The sequence below is a fragment of the Lagopus muta genome, chromosome 2 (genome assembly GCF_023343835.1).
Source record: "Lagopus muta isolate bLagMut1 chromosome 2, bLagMut1 primary, whole genome shotgun sequence".
In the NCBI taxonomy this organism is placed as follows: Eukaryota; Metazoa; Chordata; class Aves; order Galliformes; family Phasianidae; genus Lagopus; species Lagopus muta.
In genome coordinates, this window is record NC_064434.1 from 6,096,624 (window position 1) to 6,124,067 (window position 27,444).

At 51.5% G+C, this 27,444-nt stretch overlaps 3 protein-coding genes across 3 annotated transcripts in view; all 3 read right to left on the bottom strand.

Moving 5' to 3' along the window:
• PTK2B (protein tyrosine kinase 2 beta) overlaps window positions 1-21,734 on the bottom strand; it is a 140,932-nt gene extending 119,198 nt beyond the window's left edge. Inside the window, exon 1 of the mRNA XM_048937313.1 lies at window positions 20,305-21,734. Within this exon, the coding sequence (XP_048793270.1) occupies window positions 20,305-20,518 (214 nt within the window). The 5' untranslated portion in view covers window positions 20,519-21,734. The remainder of the gene's footprint in view (window positions 1-20,304) is intronic.
• GAREM2 (GRB2 associated regulator of MAPK1 subtype 2) lies at window positions 72-8,133 on the bottom strand. The gene is made up of 6 exons (XM_048937348.1): window positions 7,880-8,133; window positions 5,673-5,813; window positions 3,947-4,077; window positions 1,990-3,072; window positions 1,235-1,398; window positions 72-1,161 (listed from the first exon to the last, which is right to left on the bottom strand). Exons 1-6 carry the CDS (start codon window positions 7,989-7,991, stop codon window positions 312-314), a joined length of 2,481 nt encoding a protein of 826 aa, XP_048793305.1. The 5' UTR covers window positions 7,992-8,133; the 3' UTR covers window positions 72-311.
• Window positions 9,184-27,444, bottom strand: part of RAB10 (RAB10, member RAS oncogene family) — a 37,891-nt gene continuing 19,630 nt past the window's right edge. Inside the window, exons 2-6 of the mRNA XM_048937499.1 lie at window positions 25,526-25,586; window positions 16,764-16,902; window positions 14,234-14,323; window positions 13,672-13,773; window positions 9,184-11,533 (exon numbers count right to left, since the gene is read on the bottom strand). Coding sequence (XP_048793456.1) covers window positions 11,450-11,533; window positions 13,672-13,773; window positions 14,234-14,323; window positions 16,764-16,902; window positions 25,526-25,586 — 476 coding nt within the window. The 3' untranslated portion in view covers window positions 9,184-11,449. The remainder of the gene's footprint in view (window positions 11,534-13,671; window positions 13,774-14,233; window positions 14,324-16,763; window positions 16,903-25,525; window positions 25,587-27,444) is intronic.

Sequence of the window (27,444 nt, forward strand, 5' to 3'; positions counted from 1 at the left end):
ACAGGGACAGCGTTGGGTGTGCTATGCCACCCTCCCATCTTCTGCACTGAGGGTCCCTGTCCCACTCCTCCCCAAGCAAGGGGCTCTTCCAGCAGCTTGTTTTCTCCCATATGTTTTATTACACTAATCCACAAGGATTAAGTTAAACCAGTCAATGCAAACTCCAGTGTTTTCCAGCCCTTTCAGGCCAAAATGAACTGTCCAGTGTTGCAACAGGAAAGGGAGAGGCTCAGGAAGGAGGAAACCCCACAGCTGAAAGGTGGGGAGAGGCACTGCTGGGTTGGGGCGCCTGTGGGTACCCCATCATCAGGCTAGATTTTGGGGCGCCAGCCCTTGATGAACTGCATGATTTTCTTCACCTGGAGCTTGGTAAGGTGAAAATCATCAGCCAGGATCTCTTCGCTGAGCTGCACGAAGATGCTGCCATCAATGCGCTCCCGCGCAAAGAAGCTGACGACGTCCTCGGAGAGGCCAATGAAACGTAGGCACTTGGAGACCTCCTCCACCGACAGGGCCGAGAGGTCGGCAGGGGGCAGCCAGGGTGAACCATCCCCACTGGGCCTTGGGGCAGCCGGCGGAGCCCCCCCTTCACCCCACGTCCCCGGTGGCACCTCAATAACACCCTGCGCCAGGTAGAGGTGGGTGACACCGCCCTCAGCGCCTCTCAGCACGGCAGGAGAGAGCGGGGCCGTGCCACGGATGACGATGCTGTCCCCGTCAAAGCCCTTGGGTGGGCGCGGGGGGGCTGCTGGCTCTGGCCCCTCAAAGGACTCTGGTGAAGAGGAGGAAGAGGGTGCAGCCGGGGCTGAAGGTGGTTTGGGCCACTCGGGGCTCTCGGGCCACTCGGTTGCACCGGCAAAGGGGTTGAGCGCCCCAAAGGGTGCAAAGCGTTTTTGGGGGTGAGGAGTTTTGAGGCGGGGGCAGCTCCGGAAAGGCTTCAGAGGGGACTCAGTGGCTGGCGGTGGTGTGGAGCAGCTGCTGTTCCCCCCTGCCTCGGTGTAGGCCCAGGGATCAGACCAGGCGGTGGGGGCCAGCGGGGCAGCAGGGGGCAGCGGGCAGCCGGGGGGATCCCCAGCTTTGCAGTCTCCCCACGCACAGGGGTAGCAATAGAGGGAGTAAGCGTCAGGTGAGGGCGAGCCGCTGCCACTCCGCGGGGCTGACCTGCAGAAAGAAAGTGTGTCTCTCCAAAGCCTGCCCCCAAGCCTCGGCCATCCCTTGTCCCCGAGCCACTCACCCGTCGTGCAGCCCCGAGGAGTAGTAGGACAGGCTGGGGCTGGGCGAGGGAGCAGGTGCCAGCTTTGGGAAGCGCAGCGGGGCTGGGGGGCTGCGGGGCACCGTGGGGCGGCCTCCCCGAGGTGGCACAGGGGGGGCATTCAGCAGCCGACACTCCTCCTTCACCTGCAATGGGGTGAGCAATGTCAGGAATCTGCCCTAGGACCCCCCTGAGGTGCTGGGGAGCCCCTCTGGTCCTCAGTTATCGAGACACGAGGATGCGGCGTTGGGGAGGTGCAGGGTACGTCATGGTGCAGGGGGAGCCTAAAGATTCTGGTTACCCAGTGGTGCCCTAAGGACTTGGCAAGGTGTGCTGCAGGGAGCCCAAAGGGTTTGGTGCAGGCATTTGGGTGCCCCTCGGTGCAGGTCATCCTGCAAGGTTTGGTGTAGGGATCCAAAAGGATTTGGGTACCCACAAGGGACCCTGGGGATTCTGGTGTTGATGGTGCAGCCAGTGGGCTTCAGGGCTCTCCTGAGGATGGAGCCATGCATTACAACCCAATGCACAGAGCTGTGGACACCTCACTGAGCAAGGAGGGACCCTGTGGCACGGGCATCCCACTGGACAGATCTGACGGCATGCATGTCCCCATGGAGACCAAAGGACATGGGTAAAAGGATGTGAGCACCCCATGGATCCCAAAGGATTTGGGCAACCCAACGGCACCCACCATGGAGGTGGAGCAGGCTGATGTGCCACCCCGCGGTCCTCCTTACCGCCTCTGATTTGGGTGGCACCGGCGGTGGTGCGTCCCCCAGCGGCTCATCCCTGGTGCGTCGTGGGGAGCCCAGCGGGGACGTGGCCCCAAAGGCGATGAGGTCCGGCCGCCCTGCAGTGTTGGGCTGTGAGGAAGAGCAGCTCTCCAAGCCCTGGTTGCTCCAGAGCTCCTCGTAGGGGATCTCCAGTTGTTCCTGAGTCCTGAATTCTGGCTCGGCCCAGTCGGGCGTCACATACTCCCTCTCAGGCTCGGTAAAATCAGGGGGGTCCCTGCAGCGGGTGGCTGAATCCGGGGGTGCGCGGGGCAGCCCCCCACCGTAGAAGCAGAGCGAGAGCCTCTGCAGGGGTTGGCTGAGCTCCTCGCGGCCGCAGCTCGGCAAGCAGAGCCGCAGGCGCCGGGGGCTGGCGCATTCCTCCGAAAAATCCGGCTTGGCCTCCCGCACGGCCCTCGAGTACTCGTCGGGGTTGAAGCGCTCGTGGCAATACGCCGCGCTGTCCCGCAGCAGCTTCTCCAGCTGCGGGTCCCCGCCGAGCAGCCCCTCGGGCAGCTGGAAGCGCGGCATGTCGGCCAGCAGCAAGAAGTGGAAGGGCACGAGGCGCTCGCGCCGCAGGATGCAGCACAGCACCACCGTCTTGGAGATGATGCCCACCAGCTTGTAGCAGTGTCCCTCGCGGATGGCGTGCAGGTCGTAAGGGTTGCGCGCCGGCCGGCTGGGCACGGCCACGTTGACGGGGAGCCGGACCTTCTCGATGATGCTGCGGATGGTGTGCTCGCCCTCCTGCAGGCGCAGCTCCAGCGGGCTGCGGGTGCTGAAGCGGCCCTTGCACTGGAAGGGGAGGCTGAGGCTCTCGTTGGTGCGGTGGTTCATGCAGATCAGGCACGGCATTTTGCCCTTCACCTGCCTGGCCCCTGCCGCAGGCGCCGCCTTGCCCAGCTTCCGCAGGAGGGTGTTGAGGCGTGACTTCTCCTTCACCGTCTTGGCGCACAGGATCTCCGCCTGCCCCATCAGCGTCAGCTCATCCCCAGCGTGCAACGTGAAGTTGTACACCTCGCTGTCCTCGCTGAACTCCCCCGACACCACCTGCCCATCACCATCTCACAACGTCACTCCACCGCCATCTTCTTTTGTCCCACCACCATCCCATGGTGTCCCATCACCGACCCTGTTGTCCCATCACCATCCCATGGTGTCCCATCACCGACCCCTTGATGTCCCTTCACCAACCCTGATGACCCATCACCAACCCTGATGTCCCATCACCAACCCTGATGTCCCTTCACCAACCCTGATGTCCCATCACCATCCCATGGTGTCCCTTCACCAACCCTGATGTCCCATCACCAACCCTGATGTCCCATCACCGACCCCTTGATGTCCCATCACCAACCCTGATGTCCCTTCACCAACCCCTTGATGTCCCATCACCAACCCTGATGTCCCTTCACCAACCCTGATGTCCCATCACCGACCCCTAGATGTTCCACTGTCATCCCTTAATGTCCCACCATCATCTTCTGATGTCCCACCACCGTTCCACGTGTCCCACCACCAACCCCGATGTCTGATCACCTTCTCATGTCACTCCACCACCCTCAGATGTCCCACTGCCATTCGATAGCGTCCCACCAACCATGCTGATGTCCCACCACCAGCTCCTTCTGCCTCACCGCCGTGCCCTGACGTTCACCTGTTGTCCCATCGCTATCCCTTGATGTCCCACTGCCATCATCTGATGTCCCACCACCAACCCCGACTTCTCATCACCACCCCATAATGTCCCACTATCACCTCTTAATGTCCCACTGCCATCTCTTGATGTTGTACCACTGTTCGCTGACGTTCATCTGCTGTCCCACCACTGTCCCCTGGTGTCCCCAACTGCCCGCCTGCCATTCCCTCCTGTCCCACTGATCCCCTGATGCCCCCCACCACCCCCTGCTGTCCCCACACCAACCTTCACGCTGAATGTGATGGCCTCCATAACGAAGACACGGTCCGGGAAGATGCTGGCCACCTCCTCCACACTATTGAAATATTGCACGGGCTCACGGATGTCCCGGTCCTGGTCCAGCAGCTTGAACTTCCCTGCAGGATACACCCAACCCCACAGCAGAGAGCGTGGGCCCCGTGGACCTTGTAAGCCATTGGCAAAACTGGGCATTGGGGCAGCTGCCCCATCCAGTTCTGGGGACATCCCAAGGCTTATCCTCCGAGGAAACCTCATCAGGGTCCCTCCAGCATCCCCCATTGCTATAGGGGTGCCCCAAAGCGACCGCAGGAATGCCCCAAGGGTGGAGGAAACGACATCCAGAGGCATCCACACGAGTGTCCCAGCCCTACGGCCCCCCCAGCCCCACACATGGCTCATGGGGATGCGAGGACAGGGGTGTAAGGGTGGGTGCTGGGGGCTCAGTGCAGCTGCAGCCGGAGGGAGCACTGATGAGCAAAGCTGCCTTCATTAGCACAAACGTCGCGGGGACGGGACCTGACGGGAATATTAACTCAGTGCTGCAGCGCCGGGCTGCACAGAGGGGACAGGAAAAGCCAGGGAGGATGGGGATACTGCATTGAGCTGAAGGCAGGGGTGAGGGGCTGCAGGACGAGCTTGGGGTGCGCAGAAGCCCACGTGCACGGATCCAGGGCATGGCCGGGCCCCACCAGCTGGTTAACTCATCCTCCTCCCTGGGGTGGGCGTCCAGCCCCTCCCCCACTGCATTTCCCATTATTTATTTATTAGCAGGACTCATTACCGCCGTGGCAAGCACTTAGAGTGGTCATTAAGGCTCCTGCTACGGCGGCCGTGGTGATCTCAGCACCTTCATCCGCTACAGTGGCCCCAGCCTTCATCAGCTGCAGCCTGCCCCATGCCCTTCCCTGTCCCATCCCTGTTCTGTACCCATCCCTGTCCCATTCCCATCCTTCCTGTTCCTGTCCACCTCCCTGTCACCATTCCATCCCCATCCATGTCCCATCTCCACCCCCTCCATATCTCTGTCCCCATCCCCAACTCTCTCCCCATTCCCACCCACATCTCCGCTGATGTCCCATCTCTGTCTCCATCCCCATCCCCTCTCTGTCCTATCTCCATTTCCATTGCTATCCCCGTCCCCATTCTTGCTCCATTTCTTTTTTATCCTTGTCTCCATCTCCATTCTATCCGATCACCTTTGTCTCCATCCCAATCCCTACCTTCATGTCTGTCCCTGTCCCCTTTCCCATCCTGACCTCTGCCCGTGTCCCATCCTTGTCTTCATTCTCATCCCACCCATCCCTATCCCCAACTTTGTTCCATTTCTGTCTCTGACCCTATCCCTGTCTCTATCTCCATTGTATCTTACCCCATCCCTGTCTCCATCCCTATTCCATCCTAGTACATATCCCCATCCCCATCCCCTTTGTGTCCAGTCTCCATCGCATCCCTATCCCATCCTCGTCTCCATCTCCACCCTCATGCTCTTATCTGTCCACATCCCATCCTTTTCTGTGTCCCTTCCCTGTCCCTCTCCCCACCCTCATCCGTATCCCATTCTCCATCCCCATCTCTGCCTCCATCCCCATCCCAACCCATCCCATCCTTGTCCCCATCCCCATCCACATCTCCACCACCATCCCCGTCCCTATCCTCACGTGTCCCTGCCTCCACTTCCATCCCTGACCCATCCCCACCCCCGTTCCCCCACCTGGGTACTGCAGTGGGATGTCGATTTTGGGGCCGATGACGTAGTGGCCCTCCTCCAGGCTGTGGGCCGTCACCGTCGTCCATTGGCGGCACGAGTGGATCAGCAGCACATCCTGGGCACTCACCCCCTCCACCGACTCCCCTGCAAGGGGACGGGGATGGGATGGGACCCGTGGGAACACGGCGTGGTCACAGCCCACCGTCAGGTGTCCACCACATTGGTCCCACTGGTGTCCCTGCCACGCACCCCAAAGTGCCACCAGCCCTGGGGACAATGGAGGTGAAGGGACAGTGTGGGTAGGGGATCAGTGTAGGTGTGGGTTCAGTGCAGCTATGGGGACAGTGTGTGTACGGGGCACTGAGCCACGGGCTTGGGGACAGCCATGTCAGGAGCCGCCGGGTGCAGGGTGAGCAGGTGCCCGCTGCCAAGAACCTCCAGTTGCCCTGGAAACAATTTCTTTGTCCCTCTTGAAAGGCTGCAGCAGCAGCAGCTGAACAACAAGAAGTTTATTGACACGGGTGAAGCGGCTCGGGGGCCCCGGCACCCCAGCACAGCATCTCCAGGGACACAGCAAGCTTTGAGGGCGCACCCCAACCCCTCACATCCTGCTCTGTCCCTACACACCTTGCAGCACCTCTGCACCCGTGCAAAACCCACGCACACACTCGGTGCACAAAGCCATAGCCATGCACATTCCTGCACCTCATGCACACCAACACTTTTGCACCTGGGGGCACAAAGCCATCACTGTGCACACCCCCGTGCACGCCTTACACCCGTGCCTGGGCAGCAGTGGGGCAGGCAGGGGGGTGCAGGCAGTGGACATGGCCGTGCCATGCACTTCCATCCCGGAATCTCAGCAACAGTTACCCGGGCAATGGGCAAAGCCTGCTCTGGCTGTACAATGCTGCACATGCAGCCCCTTTGTGTCCCCAGGCGCCTGTGCCAGGCAAGTGGCATTGATGGGACCTCCCCATGGACACCCCGAAAGGGCCACGAACCCGCAAGCCCCCTGTCCCCTGTCCCTCCATTGCTCCGCTGCTCCAGCTCCATCCTGCTCCTGCCTGTCCTCTCCATCCCCCCCTTGTTTCCAGTCCCTCTCCTTCTCCAGCCCCTCCATCCCCCCTGTATCTCCATCTCTGTCCCTGTCCCCACCATCCCTCCATTCCATGTCCTTCCTGTCTCCCCATCTCCCTTTTGTCCCATCCTTTTCTCACAGCCTTCCACTGCTCCTGATCCCTCCTGTCCCCATCTGTCCACCTCAGACCCACTGTCCCTGTTCCCATCCCTCTGTCCCATCCCTCTGTCCCTCTCCCTGTCCCCTGCACCCCCCCCCCATGTTCCCTATCCTTCTGTCCCCATACCCATCTCCATGCCCCACATCTCCTCCATTCTCCCCATCCCTGTCCACGTCCCTCTGTCCCCTTCCCTGCCCCCCGCATCTCCTCCATGTTCCCCATCCATGCGTGTCCCGTTATCCCTATCTCCTGCCTCCCCCTCACATTTCCTATTCCTCAGTCCCCATCCCTCTGTCCCCATCCCCATGTCCCTGTCCCTCTACTCTCATCCCTGTCCCCTGCGCCCCCCCAATGCTCCCCAGCTGCTGACCCCATTCCTCCTCCCCATCCCCATCCATCACCTGCACCTCCTCGTGCTCTCAATCCCACTGTCCCCATCCCTCAATCCCTGTCTCGTGTCCCATGTTCCCGTCCACACCCCCAGCAACCCCTCCATGCTCACAGAATCTCAGAATCACAGAATGACCCGGGTTGGAAGGGACCTCAAGGATCATGAATCTCCAACCCTGCTGCCGCATGCAGGGCCACCAACCTCCACATTCAACACTAAACCAGGAGGGATGCTCCTCATCCCTCTGCCCCCATCCGTGTGCCCCGCACTGCCCCTGCTCTCCATCCCCATCCGTCTATCCCCATCCCTCGCACACTCCATGTTCCCCATCCCTCTGCTCCCATCCCCATCCCCTGCGCTCCCCGCACGTTCCCCGTCCCTCTGGCCCCATCCCTGTCCCCACGCTCCCCACCCACACCTCCGCACCTCCTCCACGCTCTCAGCCCCTCTTCCCCCATCCCTGAACCCCCTCCCCGTTCTCCATCCCTCCGTCCCCGTCCCTCCAACGTTTCCGTCCCCCGCACCCCTCTCGTTCGCAACCCCTACCACCCTCCCTTCCCTCCCCCCGCCGCTCTCACCCTGCCCCAGGCAGACCAACGTGGGCAGCCGGCACTTGCTGACGATGGCATCCAGGGGCAGAGCCGCGGGGTTCCAGCGGAGCCGGGCCAGCCCCGCCGCCAGCTTCTCCATCTCCTCCGCTTCATCGCCGCCGTCGGGCTCAGGAGGCCCCGGGGCCGCGGTGAGGGGGGGGGGAAGCGGCCAGCACCGCTCCGTTTTCCATCGGTGTCGGTTCACCGGGACCGGAGCCGGGTGGGGAAAGGGTTGGAGGAGCGTAAGGATGGAGAAAAGGGGGGGGAGGGAGGGGGGAGATGGGAGACGCCCCCTTTGGGCGGCCCCTAAAGGCTTTCCGGGGGGCTGCGATCCCCGCATTCAGACCCGGAACCGGAGGGGGGGGGAGGGGGGGGATTGGTTACAGTCCCTCGTGAGAGCCGTTGGGCCCGGGATACTCAGTGATCGTATGAGACTCAAAAGTTGGTGGAAGAAATGGGATGGGGTGGAGAAGGGATGGAGAAGAGATGGGGAGCGGGAAGGAATAGGGATGAGCAGCGGTTGGGATGCGGCAGGGAAAGGAGCAGGGATGGAGCAAGGATGGGGATGGAGCAGGAAAGGAGCAAGCATGGGAATGGAGACAAAGCAGGGATGGGGATGGAACAGGGAAGATGGACATCGTAGGAATGGGAAAAGTATAGGGATGGAGCAGAGGATGGAGTAGGAAAGGAGAAGGGATGGGGTTGGAGCAGAGATGGGGATGGGGTTGGAATGGAGATGGGACAGGGAGCCCCTCTGCTGGCACACAGGGCTTGAGATCAGAGCGGGTTCCATCACACCCAGCGCGCCGACCTGGGAGCCGGGCAGGCGGGGAGAGCCACCTCCTCCCCACCGATGGCACCGCGACGGTGGCACAGTGACACCTCCGGGCTGCAGGGCGGCACTGTCGGCTGCCACAGCCTCAGCAGCAGCTCTGCACGAAGCCCCTCTCCCAGCTCCCACGGCTGCAGGAGGAGGAAGCGAGGCCGAGCGCGGCCATGCCCGTAGCACTGCCCAAACCTGCAGCCAAGAGGGGCTGCTGCCAACGGCTCCTGCACGGAGGGGCAGTGCCTCAGCCACCCGATGGGGGTCGCCGGGTTGCAGTGGTGGCCACAGAGCACGGGACAGCCGTGGGGACACAAACAGGACTGGATCCTGTACAGCACACCGAGCAAAGGCTGCATCCAAACACCGTTCCTTAGAGCAGGAAGGCTTTATTGCCACATCCACGCGGTCACAGCTGGGGGGGGGGGGGACGCAGTGGGACACGAGGGGCCCAGGAAGGAAGCAGTGCAAGTTTATAAAAGCTTTTATTTGCTCTTGGTATGACCAAGAATGGGACAGTGATCTTTTATACAATTTGATACAGTTAAGTGGTACAAAAGAATGTGTTTTAAATAAAAAGCCAGAGTGGAATAGCAAAAATATTAAAAGATTAAGTAAAAAATCGTAGGCATGGGAGTTAATCCTAGACCTGAAGTCGATGCTGTTTGGTTTTTTCCACCATCCAAATGCGAGCGGACGAAGCGCGGCTTCCGCCCCGGCCCTGCCTGCTTGAGGCGCTCGTACAACGGATCGGCTTTGGGGTTCATCAGGACCAACTGAATGAAGTGACGTAGAAGGAGCAGCCCCAGGCTGGCTTGGCTCTTAGCCCTGCCTCCAGGCTGTTGTTAATGCTAGAGTGCTGTATCTAAGAACCAACACTGTTATTTGTTACGTTTCGGCATCTGAACTGACTCTGGTTGCTCGCTCCTCCTCAGCTGGGCCTTGCACTCCGCTACAAACCAAGCCAAGCCAAGCTACGTGATCGACATTCAGGTTTGGTTGGTTGGTTGTTTTTTGCACGAAGGGAAGCAGAACCTGTAGCGATGTTTGGGTTTAAAGACTTGGCCAAGGTTGGGTGTAAGGGGTGGGAGCCACCAGCACAGCCCTACAGAGGGTCCCGATGGGTCGACACAGAAGGAGCCAAGCCCCAGGAGCAAATAAAAAGCTCACGTTTCAAAGAAAGGTTATATATGAAAGAAAACAACAACAACAACAACAAGATGCCTATTTTCTCCATTTTCCCTTTTTTTTTTGAGAGAGAGAAGGTTCAAAAAGTGCAGTTTAGGCGGGAGGTGGAGCCAAACGGGACGGGGACGGGGAGCCCTAGGGGGGAGGCGGCTCGGAAGCAGGACGCCCATCCCAACACGGTCATTTCATCGCGACTCAATCCGCTACCATTGCGATTCCCCGCCACGTTGTTCACTGGAGGGAGCCCAAAACCCGAGCGGATAAACGTGAGCTCGGAGAGCAAGGCGAGGCTCGGGAAGAGGAAGGGTTTTGGGGGGAGGTAATAAATTAAACGGCCGACTTTCGTCTTCGTTTTGTCGCTATGGTTCCTTTGTCACCTAAGTCTGACTCGGCCTCGTGCCCGGCTGCCCAACGGCTCGTGGTGGGAGCGGCTAACGGTGAGAGAACTGAAGAAGTTGAATGCTGTCAGTTTGGGAATGGCGTGTTATATTCATACACATAAAGTAGACAACCACATCACCCTCCATAGAAAACTAGTGCATGCAAATAACTCTTCCATATCATAAAACCCAACGGCTATGCAGGAGGAGAGAGGATATACTAGTGAACTGACATTGGCTAGAGGGAAATTAGTAGGTATTCGTCAACATCTTACCTCGAAAGCTAAATCAGTGCTTTGTATTAAGTTTTTTGGCAAACATACCGCGTTGCCATCCTTTTTAATTAACACATCACACCATGGAGGGAAGCAAATAAAAGCAGCATGCAGGCAAAAAGGAAAGAGCTGCGAGTGAGAAAAGAAAACGGCAGCAGGAAACAGTTCCGATGGCGAGGTCACCAACAGGAGAGGCGGCAGGTTAAATGGAGCAGCAGTAGTAGCAGTAGGTTTGTTTTTGTTTTGTTTTTTTGCACCACCCTTTGTCCTCGATGCACGACACCAACAGTGACAGAAAGCAATCACAAAAGAGTCGGGTACTTGGAAATGGTCGGGGATGGATGCTATGTCTCCTGCACATGCTTCCACCAGAAGAGAAATCAAAGTGAAAATTAAAAGTTCCTTTCCACGTAAGGCACAGGACAAAAGAAACCCCATTCACGTATCAAGGCGAACACGAGTGTTTTCCTGGCTCTTTTGCTGATGCATCTAGTGAACACGGTGACTCGAGCACATTATCCATGACAGAAAATTCCACTGTCGTACAAAATGAATTGTTAATTCTAACTTTTATTCTTATACAATTTGCAGAGGAGAGTTGAATACGATTGCTCTATGTTTGAACGTCGGGAGGAGAGGGGCTATAATACAACCAAAACGTAGTGGTAAGTGGAGCAGGTACATGAAAAAATGAAGTCACGGAGGTGATTTTCCTACACACGTTGAGGAAATTATAGTATGCAAGCTGTCCTACACGGGAGAACAAAGGGAGACAGGAGCTCGTTAAGATGAGGAACAAAACATTGGCTGAAGGTTAAAAACGGACAGAGTGGTTTGTTTTGCAGCGAGAAAAAAGAGGCGGTGGATGGCGATTGGTGATACAGGAGAACGCTCAGCAACACTTGCTCTTCCAGCCTGTCACCCCACCTCCGCTGCTGATATCTACATTTTCACTGTTGGGCTCTTTTACAGGCGTCTGCAATGAAACAAGCGAGAAGGTTAGAGAGCTGCCGAGGCGCTGGGAAGTCCAGGTGGTGAGGGGACAAGAGGCAGGGGCTGCATCGAGATCGATGTTGCCATGTCATAACCCGAATCAGGGGGCAAAGTGCTCTGAAGGACACAAGGAATGCTCCCTGCCTTTGCCAGCACAGCTGTGCAGGACAAGCCTATGGGGTTTTTTGTTGTTGTTGTTCCAAATCGACGCTTGAAAAGCTGGGGAAAGCCTCCCAACTCAGACCACTCTGAAGTGGACAGGGATGATATCCAGCCTCTGCCTTCAGAACTGACACTCGGAGGAGGTAAATCCCAGGCAAACGTGGGTTGAGTTGTGCAAACTGAGGGCCTTAAAAGTGACAGAGTGACAGATGGATTGAGAAGGATATGGATTCTAAAGCAGGGCTGCTCAAAAGCATCTGCCTTCCACTCGTCAGGACGCAGAGGCCGTGCACACAACAGGCTCATCTGCATCACAGCACATAAACATGGCTGGGTCAAAGCACAGCTCTGGCCTGCTGGGTTTGATCAGATGATGGTGTCTATTTTCAGAAAACAACGCTATACATTTGTGAGAATGCAGCATTCAGTCCCTTTGCTCCTCTTCTCGTTCTCTACCTCGCAGCCTTGCAGCAGAGTTGCTCCCCATCCTGCCTCATTATTCAGAGAAATGCACTGAGGTCAAAGTAAAAATGCAAAGGCCAGGAGGGTCAGCAGTGTGGAGATGGAGCTGATGGTAAGCAGGAAGGTGCTAATCAAGTCTTTTGCTATGGGAGAACATCAGCTGACTGAAAATCAACCCCAGAGCCACCTGCACATCCATATCCAGCTCAATCCAGCAACAGAACAGTGAGATTCTCAGGAAAGACAGCCCTCCTGATGGCACGTGGTGCAATTCAGGAGGGAGAACCAACCACCAGGGAGACCTGGTGAGCCATCTTCCTCTCTCAGCTGCAATTTAACCTTCTGAGCAAGACCTCCCAAGAAATGTAGAGGACAGAGCAGGCCAATCACTGAACCAAAGTAGGCAGAAAATGGTTTGAAGTTGAAGAGGGAAGGTTTAGAGTGAATGTCAGGGGAAGTTCTTTCCTATGAGAGTGGTGAGGTGCTGGAACAGCTGCCCAGAGAGGCTGTGGATGCCCCGTCCATCCCTGGAGGTGTTCAAGGCCAGGTTGGATGGGGCCCTGGGCAGCCTGGGCTGGTATTAAAGGTGGAGGTTGGTGGCCCTGCATGTGGCGGGGGGTTGGAGCTTCATGATCCTTGAGGTCCCTTCCAACCCTGGCCATTCTGTGACTGTATGAAGGGACAGATCCACTTCCACCAATCAAAACCCTTCCTGGCAGATACTTAAGAGCTTTTAGACAATGTTGAGTATTGATAAAAATGATTCAACTGGAAAAAAAATAAAAGTGGCATAACTGAAGAAAAGGTGGCAGGGAAAAATATGGTAAAAGGTAGAGGATTCCCTTATGTGAGAATCTGATCTCTACAGTGAAATGCGTTGTAACACAGCAGAAATCGAGTGCTTAAAGCAGTAAGTTTTGAAGCACAGCCACCAGAATTACTGGGGGTCCAATGGATTCTCTGTCACTGCCAACTGTTAAATTCCTTTGGCTGTAGTTTTACAGCCTGGTCAGAACAGAAATCTGAGGACTCCATGACACAGGGAGACAGGAAAGCAGGCCCAGGTTTCATCCCTACAGGTTCCAGTGACTTTGGGTCTCCTCAGGATTAAAAAAAGCTTTGGTCATTGGAGACAGGAAGCAGTGAACACCCATGTTCACATAGCAGGAACAAATGAAGGTGGCAGGGAAGGGCCAATTCTCCTCCAAATTCATTCTGGTGTTTTTACCTTCAAGCACTACGTGTGAATCAAATGAGTTTAAGGGCTGAATTTAGATTCCTTGGCTCTTTGGTGTATGCCACCTCCTTTAGATAGCACCTGCACAGCAACGAAGCATCAAACAGGCTTCAGAAGCTCTGAAGCTTTCAGAGCACACACTCCTCCTCTGGGGCTTGATTGCCTTAGCATACCGAAGTCACAAGGTGAGCATCCAAAGCAACATGAGTTGACATTTCAGGATTTCAATTTTCCCCCAACCAGATCCCACCATCACCTACCTTTCGAAGAATGTCTTCTGCTAATGTGAGGAATGCCTTCTCAATGTTTATATTTGCTTTCGCACTAGTTTCGAAAAACCTAATACCGTGCTCCCTAGCAATCTAAACCAAAAGACAGAAGAAGAAGGAAGGTTATCATCCCCGTGGGGTTATTCAGCTGGTGCTGCTCACACGATAAGCACACAGCATTCTCTCAGCACAGAAGAAGCAGTACTGGTCCATCAAAACCAATTTGGAATGTAACCATCAGAATCAGAAATTCAAGTGTGTTAAAGCACAAGTGAATGAGGACAGGTACCACGCAGACCAGTCACAGCACAAGCAACCTCACAAAGGATAATCAAGGAATTCGAGCTATCCAAAAAGAAACTGCAGCTGAGCTCACTCCATTCATGGCAGTTGAACACAGTGCAGCTTCTAAGAACATGCTGCTCAGGCTTACACGCTATCAGCAAATCCAGCTATCTCATACCCCGCTGTGGAACCCAAACCACCCAACAACAGTGCAACCCCTAGCACTGATGTGCTTACTTGGAAAAGCAAGTTTGTCTCCAGCACCTACCTGTTCACCTTTTGCTTTAGGAACAACTCTTTTATCTTCCATGTCACACTTGTTTCCTAACAGCATCCTCTCCACATCTTCATTGGCATGCTACAATGAGATAAGAGCCAAGTTGACACATCTCCCCCAACCAGCAGCAAGTATCTATTGCACTTTTGTACTTCCAGACTGCCTGAAGTGCAGGCTAACACTTACAGGACCTGCAATTTCCTGAATTCTAACAAAGACTGCTAGAGGTCACTCCACCTTCAGACCAAAGAGGAAGCAGAATGAAACAATGGCAGTAGCACAAGATGGAACTCACCATCCCAGTATCAGTTATTTCTCCCTTTCCTTTTTGTTTGTACATTCTCAAGCGTGTTGTCTTCCTTTCCAAAGAGAACTAAGCACTGTTTCCCAACTCAGATTCTTCCAGTTACCTTCAGCATGTCAAACCTTGGCTGGGTTGCATTCAGAGATGTGGGATAATAAATGGCTTCCTGCCTGGCGCTCGGAGATGTTAGCATTACCACAGTTATAGAAGTGCTACAAAGGACTAAACAGGAGAGGACAAAACACCACAGCTGCCAACAATTGAGCTCCATACACTGCAATGGCTCCAGCTGACACTGTTACTTTTTCTTGGTGTTTGAAGGACCCCTCTACACAGCTTTATTGTAGACAGGTAAGTCTCTCGAATGGCAAAAATCATCATAAAGGGAGAAGCAGAGCGAGCACCACGCTCAAGAACCAGCAAAAAACAGGACCCCATACACAGGGAATCAGCCCTGTAAGGCAAAACAGAGCACCAAGGGCTTCTCCAGGAATGCTGCAGGAGCCAAAAATACCTTGGCTGTTCTGTTATTGAAAGATCACCAACAGCCATCATCATAAAGAAAGAACATGCCAAGGATATCCATCAGAACAGCAGAGCCACGGAACGAAGCATCACTTAAGTGGATAACTGAAGTGCTTTGAGGCCTGACATGAGAAGCTTCTTGGGAAGCCTAATCTCCATTTACTTTCACTCCAGCAGTCTTAATGCTACTTTGCAGCACAATTACTAACACAGATTCGTGTATCCAATACTCCTGCTTATAGTAACAACCTGCTTCACATTCCTGAAGAGAACCACCTCCAACTTTCTCCTTCAGGTCATAAGGAGAAGGAACCATCCAATACAAAGATTAAGATGTTGTGTAGGATAAGACATCAAATATGTTCGTGTTTCATGCACACAGAACTGCTTCCACAGCAGACAAAAACAGCCAGGCTCCATGCATAAAACTGTGCAGCACCAGAACAACTCAATTGACTTGAACACCCCACAGTAAAAGTGCACTCTTTGTGTGGTGCAACTCTGTAGAATGTGAGCTTTACATAATCAGGTACTGAGCAAGGAGGAAGGTGCAGCATTGTTACACATCTGTAGCTTTCCTGGTTATTTCTGAATCAGGGTCTACTGGTCCTATGGAAGAGCCCCCTCACACAGGGCAGCAAGTCACACCAGCTTCCTTATCTGGAATCTTCATTACTGACAGAATATCCTTGGCAATATTAACTCCTTGTAAAACAGAAGTGTTTTTAAGTGTTTCTTTTGCCAACTATCCTTCACAATAACCCTGTAGGTGAGGAGGTAACATCCACCACATGTTTTAGCAAGAAGCCTGAATGCTGGGGCAGGAAACTCAGAAGGAAGAATTCACCCATCATTTCTGTACATGCTCTCCACTTGGGGGCTTCTTCCATAATCACAAAAGCTTCCTAAGGTGTCAAACACCCCTCATCAAACTGCAGCAGTTGTGCAGCCCTCACCACGCACCTGAAATCAGCTGCAAAGCTCTGTGCAACGGATCTGCAAACATGAGGTCAGCAAAAAAACCCTCACTATCTCAGACAACGGCATGAATTACAGTCACTGCTCCACTTCCTGGTTACTAAACACAGTGAGTGTTTTAAACACAGCAACTGCAGAACATAAAGGCCTTGATTTCAAGTTTACCTTTGGTTCTCTGCTGAGTTTCCTCCCTGTCCTAGCCTGCTCTTTTCCCCATCTTCTACTTCTGTACCCACTTCAATCTCTGCCTTGCCACAACTAAAGGCCCACCGCAATATTTGTGCTCTGCAAGATCCTTTCACCACGCCATCAGTTTAGAGGGAGCAAAGGTGAGCATATTTAACTATCTTTGAGGACTACACAGCCTAATAAAACAGCTTAGTCACAGAGCTGTTATATTCTACAGCTACTCCACAGCTTACTGCTTCGTGCTGCTCCCCTGCACACTGCCTTGTGGTGGCAGCTCCTCCTGAAAGCAGCAATTCCCAGTTACCAAAAATGTATCCCTTACCTCCAAGCATGCTCCATTGCAGAGCCTGTGCATGAATATGACATTTCAGGACACCACCAGCTCCAGTGCAACCCTTTGTGGTACTGAAGGGAGAGCTGAGCTCATACAGGAGATAAGTCAGGGTAAGAACAGCACCAAAGCCCTGTGCTGTCACATCACAAGCTGGCAGACTGCTCACTCTGGGATCTTACACATTTACTCACCTCATCTATGTTTCTGAGCCACTTGCTGATGTTTTCAAAGCTCTTGGCATTGGTGATGTCATATACTAGCATGATTCCCATGGCACCTCTGTAATAGGAGGTGGTGATGGTGTGAAACCGCTCCTGCCCTGCTGTGTCCCTGCAAAAAGAACAGGTAAGAGAGAACATCAGAGGCAAGCCATAAAGAAACCAACAGTGTTTACCTGTAAAGCCAAGAGTGCATGGCACAGTATGTGCTTTACTGCACCACTACTGATGGGGAGTGGATTTTTTTGGCTTTGAAAGAACACACTTCAGGTTCAACTGAACAAAAGACATTGGACAGCTTAACTGGGCTTGCACAGCTTCATTTTCTGCCTTCTTAGTTACCCGTTGAGCACAGTGGCAGGTCATCTGGAGTCTCACCACAGTCAACACACCTGATATCTACTCACAGTAGGAAACTTGATTTTAAACTTTATACTTTTTAATGACAACTTCAAACTTCCTCCCAGAAGAAGAAACTTTCCTTTCCACGTTTCTCATCTCAGGGCTGCATCCCAAAGACTTCTGAGCCTCGGTGGAACGAAGCAATTGGGAGGCAGGTTGGAACTGGGAGAAGTGATGACTTCACCCAACAGCACCAGAAAGTGTCCCTTTCCACCTCCAGCCATGAAGATAAGCATGCAACATCTCCCAGAACTCAGACCTTGTTTTCTGATCAGTTTTATAAAGCTTTAACTTGATCTAACAAATTTCTGCTCCTGACATTGTACATCTAGGAGAGGTACTACAACTGTAACATGGAGCTGTCAATTTCTGCGAGGAAGAAAATCAATCATGAAAGATTAATGAAGGCATCTATTTTCCCACCTCATTTTGGTATCTTTGAATGAGATGTGTGAGAGCTGGTTAACCAAGCCTGCATACCATTAAATTCAGAGTTTGGATTTAACTGCACATCTTTCAGAGGACACAAACCTTACGGATCACACTGTTACAGAGTTCTCAGTGACACTATTTGCAAAAGCCAGAATCAAAGGTGTTTCCCAATCTGACCTAAGTTGAAATGATGCCCAACCACTCCAGGCAGTCACCGTGCTCCCCAGCTGACACACATTTCCTTGCTGGGAAAGCAGTAACCTCAGCAACCCAGTCCATTCCCTGGCCCTAAAACCACCACGGCGTGCCCACATGGGGTTAAAAGATGGCTGAGGTTTTGCTGAAGACCTCTGCCAACAGCTGGCTTGAATGGCAACAACTCCCTCCCCCTCTCTCCTCCTTTCTGTCCCATTTGGAAGGTTCTCCCCACAGCACACTTAGGCTTCCCCTCCCGCAGTTTAAGGCTCAATCCTCATCTTACTTTTGCAGAGGAGTTCACTGCCCTTCCGGCCTCAATTACAGATCAAACACAGCTCTTGCACGCCCCCTGAATTCCCTGAAGCCACCCCAGGCTCTGTGGACTTTATTCCCTGGCTGAAGGCCTCACCCACACAGCCTTGCTTGCTGCTCTCTGGACTACCTCGCACTGATCCACGTCTCACTGAGGTGCAAGACCCAACACCATGCTCAGCATCATACATCACAGAATCATAGAATGGCCTGGGTTGCAAAGGCCCACAGTGCTCATCCAGTTCCAACCCCCTGCTGTGTGCAGGTCGCCAACCAGCAGCCCAGGCTGCCCAGAGCCACATCCAGCCTGGCCTTGAATGCCTGCAGGGATGGGGCATCCACAGCCTCCTTGGGCAACCTGTGCCAGTGCCTCACCACCCTCTGGGGGAAAAACTTCCTCCTAAGATCCAACCTAAACCTCCCCTGTCTCAGTTTAAAACCATTCCCCCTTGTCCTATCAAAATATCTCAAAAGAGCTCCTACTCACACATAATTTCTCTCCTTGTGAGCCTTGTACACACTTGACAGCACCTTCACCTAATGCATTTCCCCCTAACTTCCTTCTGCTAGGCAGGACAGTCTCATTAAAGCCTGACCAAAACCACTGAGATATATGACACTCACAACTTCTCCCTTCCTGACGAGGCCAACAACCACCATAGAACTCAGGTTGACTTTTACAGTTTGGTTTTGGCAACATGTAGCTGTTACTCACTGCTTGTCAAGTCCTACGCACCCACCACCAACTTGCCTCACTTACTCCTCCAGTATTTTCTCAGGCAACTGAAGCTAAGATAATGGACAAAAATCAAGATGGGGAGGGAAAATGCAAAGAACCTGTTTTGTATTGGTTTTAATTTTTCAGCATTATTTGCCCTTTCTCCTCCCTAATGGATCTCTCCATTCATTATTCAAAGATAACTCTTAATGCAGGTGAGATTAGAGAACTGACTGGAGCAAACAGAGGAAGTGAGTTATGGTTTCCTAAGTGCCCAAGATGATGAATCCGCCCTGAGTAAATGGCAGAGCACAATGGCAGACCTCCTGTCTCACCCTCTGCCCTGGGTTGCCATTCTTCTGTTCAGAGCTCTAGGGTGGAAGAACACGCTCTGAAACTACAGGTGTGCGTTACATCCTTGATGTAGGTGAAATATTTGTGGAAGCCAGCTAGCTCTCCAAGCTAAAATAAACGTAGACAAGTTTACAAAGATAGCCAAAGAAAATGAGGCCCTGCTGTGTGAGAGGAGACAGAACTCAGTTTGTTTAGCTGCAATGTGAAGACAAAGAAGGTTGTCCTGTGGGAATCGGAAGAAGAAACAGAAGGAAGATGAAAAAATCTATGTAAATTATTCTCATGCTGACATTAAAGTATGCATAAACTATATTATATTAGAATCCAACCAACAGAGAAAGGAATTTCTGGGACAGCTTTCCAGCTGACCGAGCGGAGACTAAAGAAACCTTAAAATGCACCATGATTTGTTTACGAAGGGCTGACATGGATGCAACAAGAGGAGATTGTATCTGATCATCTGTGAAGATCCGTCCTGTCGGCTCAGCTTGAAATAATGGTCCCCAGCCCACTGAGCCAAAACATTCACAGAAAATAACCCCAAGTATTTCATGGCCATACCATTGCTTCTGCCTCTATTATTCTTCAAACTGCACAGCAGGATTCTGCTGTGAAGAAACCAGACTGCTGGTACTGGGTACACGTCAGGACCTTTGGCAACTGGGCCAAAGATGTTCCTTCACACAGGAAAAATCACAGAATCATAGACTGGCCTGGGTTGCAAAGGCCCACAGTGCTCATCCAGTTCCAACCCCTGCTGTGTGCAGGTCACCAACCAGCAGCCCAGGCTGCCCAGAGCCACATCCAGCCTGGCCTTGAATGCCTGCAGGGATGGGGCATCCACAGCCTCCTTGGGCAACCTGTGCCAGCGCCTCACCACCCTCTGGGGGAAAAACTTCCTCCTAAGATCCAACCTAAACCTCCCCTGTCTCAGTTTAAAACCATTCCCCCTTGTCCTATCACCATCCACCCTCACAAACAGCCGTTCTCCCTCCTGTTTCTATGCTCCCTTCAAGTACTGGAAGGATGCTATGAGGTCTCCTTGGATCCTTCTCTTCTGCAAGCTAAACAAGCCCAGTTCCCTCAACCTTTCCTCACAGGAGAGCTGCTCCAGCCCTCTGATCATCTCAGTGCCCTCCTCTGCACCTGCTCCAAGGGCTCCATGTCTGGCAGACACTTTACTATTGGAAATTTCAGGCTTTCTGCCAGAGAAAAAAATATCATAGAGATCTGTAATTAGAAAAGCATCAAACTGCTTTATAGGAAGACAGAAAACACCACAACACGCTCTTCCACATTGAGCCACGTGCATGGTGGATTGTCTCCGAGGCTGTCAGCAGCAAAAATGAACCTTTCAACATCCCCAGGATAACTGCAAATCTGAATGGGACCAACTGCACTCTCGTTAGTGGAGCTGTCTGCAGCTCAGGCTGGACACCACCATCCTTGTTCTATGCAAATTCCTGTATTTCTGAAGGAATTCCCACACATAACCACTTCAGCTTGCTACAGTGGTAAGACACTTCATAGAGTAACAAACTCATGTGAATAGAAGGGACTTTCAAAGCTCATCCAGTTCCATTCCCCTGCAATGAACAGGGACATCTACAGCTACAGCTTCCTTCACTTGAGGATGGTTATTCCTGCAATGAGCCCACTGCTGAACCAGGAATTGTGAAGAAACCTCTCCACCCACATGGATGTGCTCCCTGGTGAAGAAGCACTCATTAATTTGGCATCATGAACCTCTATGCAATTAAGAACTGCGTATCAAAGAAGTAAACCAGTCAGAAAGGTGGTAAGGAAGCACACGGGCATACAAGTGCTATGAAGGGAGGATCAGTGCCAGCTGAGCAGTGGAAAAAGAAGAGAAAAATAGATGCCTTCAGTTCTGTGAGCATGCTGCTCTCTTCTATCCAACATCAGTGTGCTTGGTTTGTGGAGTTCACTTTCCCAACACCAACATCCTGTAAATCCACATTTCGGATTTGCTCTTACAACTCCTTGTTGTTTGTTGTTTGTTTCTTACCACACTTCTGTCTGTGGACAGAGACCAAAAAGCAGCCGTGCTTTCTGCAAGCAATTTTCAGAGTGTTCTTAAATAACTGGAAGGAGGCTCCTAGCAAAACTCTTCTGCCATAGCAATACAGGGTGCACCACGAGCCTCTTATTTTTCCAGTTCTATTCCAAAATACCTGGTGGATCTGGGTGCTTTTTCCTCCATGTTTTCCTTTCTCTGTCTTATTTCCATTACACTGACCAGGATCTCCTCCAAGTCTCTCACTGCTGCTGGTGGGTTTCCAGCAACTCTGATTTCCACTGTCCTTGACCTTAATGAGTTCTCCCCTCCTCTATGGCATCTGCTACTGCTGCGTACTTCTGAACGACAGTAGCATTTCCTTTTGGCCTCCATTTCCTTCATCTCACAGGATGAAAAAGCCAGATCTGATCTGTGTGTGCTCTTCTAACACACAGCTGCATACCTGGTCAGGCCAGAGGTTCCACAGCCCCCAGTCCTTTGTAATTCCAGGACTTCTGCAGCTAGAGATCACATCTGCATGTTTAACAGTGGAAAACGAGCTGTTCTTTTGTGAATTCCCATTTACAGCCACCAAAACATCTTGTGATGGGGAGTTCCACAGCTTCACCTCATTTCCTCATGCCTTGCACAAGCTGCAAGGAGTGCCCTTGTATTGCCTTTGTATTACAAAAGGACATGAGTTAAATCCACCTCTGCCCACCTTCTCCACCATACCCACTATTTTAAAAGCATGCTTTGGTTTGGTTTCCTCACAACCCTAAGAATTCTGTGTTTCCCAGTTCATTTTAGTACAGCTGTTCACCCCCCTGCAATCCTACTTGCCCTTTCTAACACATACTGATCTGAACTGCACAGTGTCAAGCACTGACAATTCCTTGTCCACTGGAAACCATTGCACTCACTGTATCAGAAAAATCACATTCAATCTTTCCACTGTTACACTACCCTAATAAGGCTACTGAATTACAGTATGCTTAAGCATTGTGGTTTCCATTTCAAAGCAATTCTTCCCAAGTCCTGGAGAGCATGCTATTAGTTGTAACAGCTGAATTTTTAGCCCTGCTTCTCTGTTCCTCAAAAGCATTTCATCTCTTCTGCAATAATAACAACATTCCCCAGAGCAATTCGCTCTCTTTTTGCTGGCACCTTTGTTTTCCCTCTCTTCTCTGTACTCATGACAGTCACTGAAAATACAAACATTTTTCAAGGCATTCCTCAGTGTCACGCCTCCCAGACGCCACCCAACCTCAGTATTTCTATTCTCATTCTGTAACAGTACAACTACCTGTGGCTTTCCATATGATTTTCCACCATATACTTTAAGCCAGCAGCATTTCTCAGCAGAGGGGCACTTCAACAGCCCAGCCAAGATCACTGATCCCTCCATCACGTGCCACCACCCAGAAGCTGCCATACCTTGACTCCTGCTGTTGCTCCTTCACAAAGCCAGCCCTGAGCTCTGCCCCATCCTCCTTGGCTTGCAGCCCAAGCACTCCTCAGGGCTTGCTCAGCCTAAGCAAGGCCACCCAGCAGCTCCCTGCACACCAACACAGCCCCATTTGCTTCCAGGCCCACCACTGTTTCCCCTAGTCCCAAGCTTCCTACTTCAATGCTTGGCACATTTGCTCCAAATGTAACATGAACACACTAATCCTAGCTTGATCCTTACTGAACAGCAACCCCACTTTTTAATAGCAATGAGGTATCGAGTTGCTTATCACCTCTGGCAAGGTTTAACTCAGCTTGACCTTGATATTCTTGCTATATATATATTCCAGAGGTCAAGGCATGACTGAGGTACTGCCACGTCTGCTCATTTTCCATGCCTGAGGAAGGCAGCTGCCCTGTTTTGCAGGAAAGGCACAGAGCTGTATTAGAAAGTGCCATTTTCATCTGCTTGCCCACTGAGACTGCAGCTCCACCCCAAGCAGTGCAAAGCCACCTGTCCTCCAAATCACTGACACTTTGGAGACACTGTAGGGTATTGGGACCCAGTGATGCAGCTTTGCAGGTAGGCAGAGAGAGATTTAACACGTGGGTGACGGAGAATCACATGCAGCAGCGAGAAACAGGTCAAAATCTTAACTTAAAACCCAGGAACTTATTTCTGTTGTTTCCTTCATTATTTCTGTAAATTCTGATGAGTGTGCTGCATCATATGTTGCTGGATATGCAATGCAGTAGCATGTCTGCAACTAAATATTGACTGAAAACATGAAGGTACCCGGTGTCTTTTCTCCTGCCCTTAACTGAGAAGTACTGCTCTCTATCTCCCAGTCTTTCCTTCTCTTCTGATGATTTTATTCAAGCATGGAGCTGTGTCCCACTGTGGAAGTTCTTCCTATGGCTCAAATTTATTCTGATTCAGCTGTGTTAGCTCCTGTATAAAACACAACCCATACTCTGGACACAAGGAAAAGCTATCAGTACAGCCTTGAGCTTCTATGGGAAATGTTCCACTCAAAGCATCCCTAAATTACTGCAGCAGTGAAGTGCAATGTGGAAATGTGTTACACAACTACTAGAAGTGCAGGCTGAGTTTAAACACAGGAAGTGGGAGTTAAATATAGATGCACTGCACAAAGCATCTTCACCCAAAGTCACTGCTGTTCTAAACCAAACCACTGCTGAGCTCAACTCCTTGTACAGGCAAAGCTGGAAAACACAGCATCTGAGAGGCGAGGTGGTTTGTTTTGTTGTGGCATCAGGAGTGCATGCCATAGGAACTTTATTTTCTGCTTTCCAAGTTTCATTTCAAATGTGAAACTTTGAACTAGCAAGAACAGGAAGCAGGTCTTTGTAGATTCAGACAACCTCAACTAAAGGCTACAATTTTACCAACCTCAGCTCATTGAAACCCCTCTCTTTCCTTTCTCTAAGCCTCTAAAACCCACAGCACTTACAGCTTCATTATGGCTTGCTTCTCTGTCTACACAGGCATTCTAAATCCCTAACATTGCATATCTGCTGTTTTCACATTTCACCATTTCATGATGACGTTTTCCAGCGTTCAGTTTAAGTCCATCCAATGTTTTGCTCTGTCCACAGCAAAGCCATGTAACTCACAGCACCAGACTGCTGTGGTAAAAAGGTAACACGCACAAAGACTGTTTGAAGACGTGATTTGATCTTGTTGAAAACCTGAATGCAGTCTAAATGAACTGATAACATAGCAAGAGATGCTAAGCACGTCAATCGATGAAGCTATTACACCTGAAGGCCTCTTTAGCTAATGCTCTCTCAGTGCCTTCCCTCACTGCCCTGCTTTCAGCTCCCAGCTGATCTATACTCCTCTTACTTCAGATATCTCAATCTAAAACGTTGCCCTTATGAAGATGGTTGCCCTTTGTGGCTCCCTGATGAAGCACTGCAGTGCTACACAGAGCTACTTCATCCAAGTGCTTCATTATCGACCAGCCTACACAGGAAAAGCAACTTCAGGAACAATTTCCCTCACAGAACACAAACCAAAGTAACTAAGTTGCCCCAGTTCTGCTAAGGAGTTGCTGGCAGGACTGCAATACCAGAATCAACTGAGAGATGGGATGCATGCTTTGAGTAGCAATAACAAGATGGATTTTTTAATGAACGGGGACAAAAAGGGGCAAATGCTGTGAACAGCACAGCTAGAGAACGCATCAGCAGTACACACAGTCAGCTGAAGGGGGAGCTGAAGCAAAAACACGGGCTAGAAGCCATTAGCTTTCCTGATCTGACTTGTCACAGGGCTATTAAATGGGGAAGGAGTGGGGAAAAAGTTATGCAAGTTAGATGTGCAGAACGAACAGAGGGAAAACAGTGCACATCCAGCTTCATGTGAGGCTTTCCTATGGAACAGCCAGCTGAGAAACTCTCTAGTTTGCTATGGAAGAATACAAAGTAAGCATGGAGGTGGACTGCTTAGGCAAAGGAAGGTCGCTTGACAATGCAAAGTTTGAGACTTGAAGCAACTCCTAATGTAAGGATTCAAGTTTTAAAACACTTCCCACTAGATCACGGACTGCAAGGATTCTGCCATCCCAACCAGGAGTTGTGCCAACAGTCCATCCCAAAGAGCAGCCCAGCAACAGCAGCTATCAATGCAGCACCTCATCTCTTCCCTGTTTCTTAAGAACAACAACAAAAGAAGGGAACTTTACACTTGGAGCCTCTCCACTTCTGAAAATACACAGCTCCAACAAAATTAGATTCCCCAATGTAATCTTGGAAGGAGAATCCGCTTCTGAAGGAAAGCACCCAGAGGATGGCACCATGCGGCTTCTTGGCTTGGCTACTCACCATATCTGTAGCTTGATCTTCTTTCCTTGTAATTCAACCGTTTTAATCTTGAAGTCTATCCCTAAAATAAACAAAAAAAAAACATAAACAAACCATTGGTATTTAATTACAAAAAGCAATTCCACGCTCTGACACACAAACAGCTTTTCTTTTGCAGCACCAGCTAAACCAAGGGTAACCAAGAAAGGTGGAGTGCGAGTGCCTACAAACAACCAGCACTCAAAGGGGCTGCCATCAGCCACTGCCACCCCCAGGTGATATTTTTATACCCTTATGACAAACCTTAACAAAAGCCTTTACATTTTGCTCACTTGTGGCTCAGAAGAGAAAAAAAACATGAAATTTTTGCAATTGTTTTGAGAACTTCCTAAAGGAAGAGATGTTGGAACGTAGGTACAAATTGTAAGATCCTAACTGAAACAGCAAGGTTTTTTTTGTTGGTTTGGGGTTTTTTTTTGCCTATTAATCCCCTTCAAGTAATCCACTTGTGGAAATAACACTAATCACAGCAATCTCCCTGCTTGCAGCCTGCTGGGCACTGCTCAGAGCAGTCAGAGCTAACACACCGTGTGTAACAGGACCCGACCATCAGAAATAGCCATGCTGCTGGGACCTGACACAGGGCCCCACGTCCTCTTTGAATCATAGAAACATTCAGGTTGCAAAAGACCTCCAAGATCCCCGAGTCCAACCCCAGCCCATCCCACCATGCCCACTGTGCCACATCCCCACAGTCCTGGAACACCTCCATGGATGGTGACCCCACAGCCTCCCTGGGCAGCTGTGCCACTGCATCGCTGCTCTTTTGGAGAAGAAATGTTTCCTAATACCCAACCTGAACCTCCCCTGGCTCAGCTGGCAGCACTCCACACGAGCACAGCACCTTGATGCAGCACAGCTGAGGTTTTACTCTCAGTACCAGCTAAGATGAAATAGTTCACGTGCTACATTATGCAAATGCTGCATGGCACTGTAGGAAGTCTGTTCAGAGTGGAGCTCACCAGGGCTGGCTGAGAAGACAAAGGACAGCTGCTTCAAGAAGCACAAAGTACCAAACTGACAATGGGTCAGTAGCACTGAAACCAGAATTTCATATTTTCATTATTAATTCCACCATAATAAATTGTTTATGAGAATGAGAGGCATCAGAGAGAGGACAGTTAAAAAACCCTCAATGATCCTGAAGACAGAAACACTCAGTGCTGCTGAGAGCCATTTCGTGTAACGTTATGTGTATGTTAGCTGTGAATTCTGAGAAGCAGAAGCACCTAATGACGAGAGGAAAGGCCCACAGCTCAGGTGTGACCACAGAGAGCCATGGATCAACGGAGACAACCTAGAACATGTGCTAAGACAGGTGAATGCAATGCCACACGCACCCAGCATGCAATTTTCATTGGAGACAGGGAAACAGAGACACCGTTACACAAGAGCTGGGTGAAACCTCCCTTGTGCAGCATGCCCAGACCGTCTGCTCTTCCCCAGACAAAATGGGTTTCAACACAAAGCAGACCAAGCAGAGGGACGCCCAGCAGCTCCACACACAACACGTGGATCCATTCCTTCGTAGGAACCTGCACAGATTGCAGCCTGCAAAGCAGGAGCACAATGCCCTAACAGCAGCCAGATGCCCAGGTCTGCCTTTCCATCCAAATCAGCGCTGCTAACTTCTCATAATTCCCCCAAATCTGTTTGCGTTTGGACTTTGTTGCAAGCACAGACTTCCCTCCCAGCTCTGCAAGGTTATTTTGTACCAAGGAAAGTTAAGCAGAATTTATGAAATGCACCGTTACACAACGGGTCTACGTGGGATGCCTGCTTCCAATCTGCCCAGCTCAACCCCTTTCACTCCAATACACTGCACACAGTCTTCCATTGTAACAATAAAACATTAGCTAGGAAATGGTTCTTACCTCTCA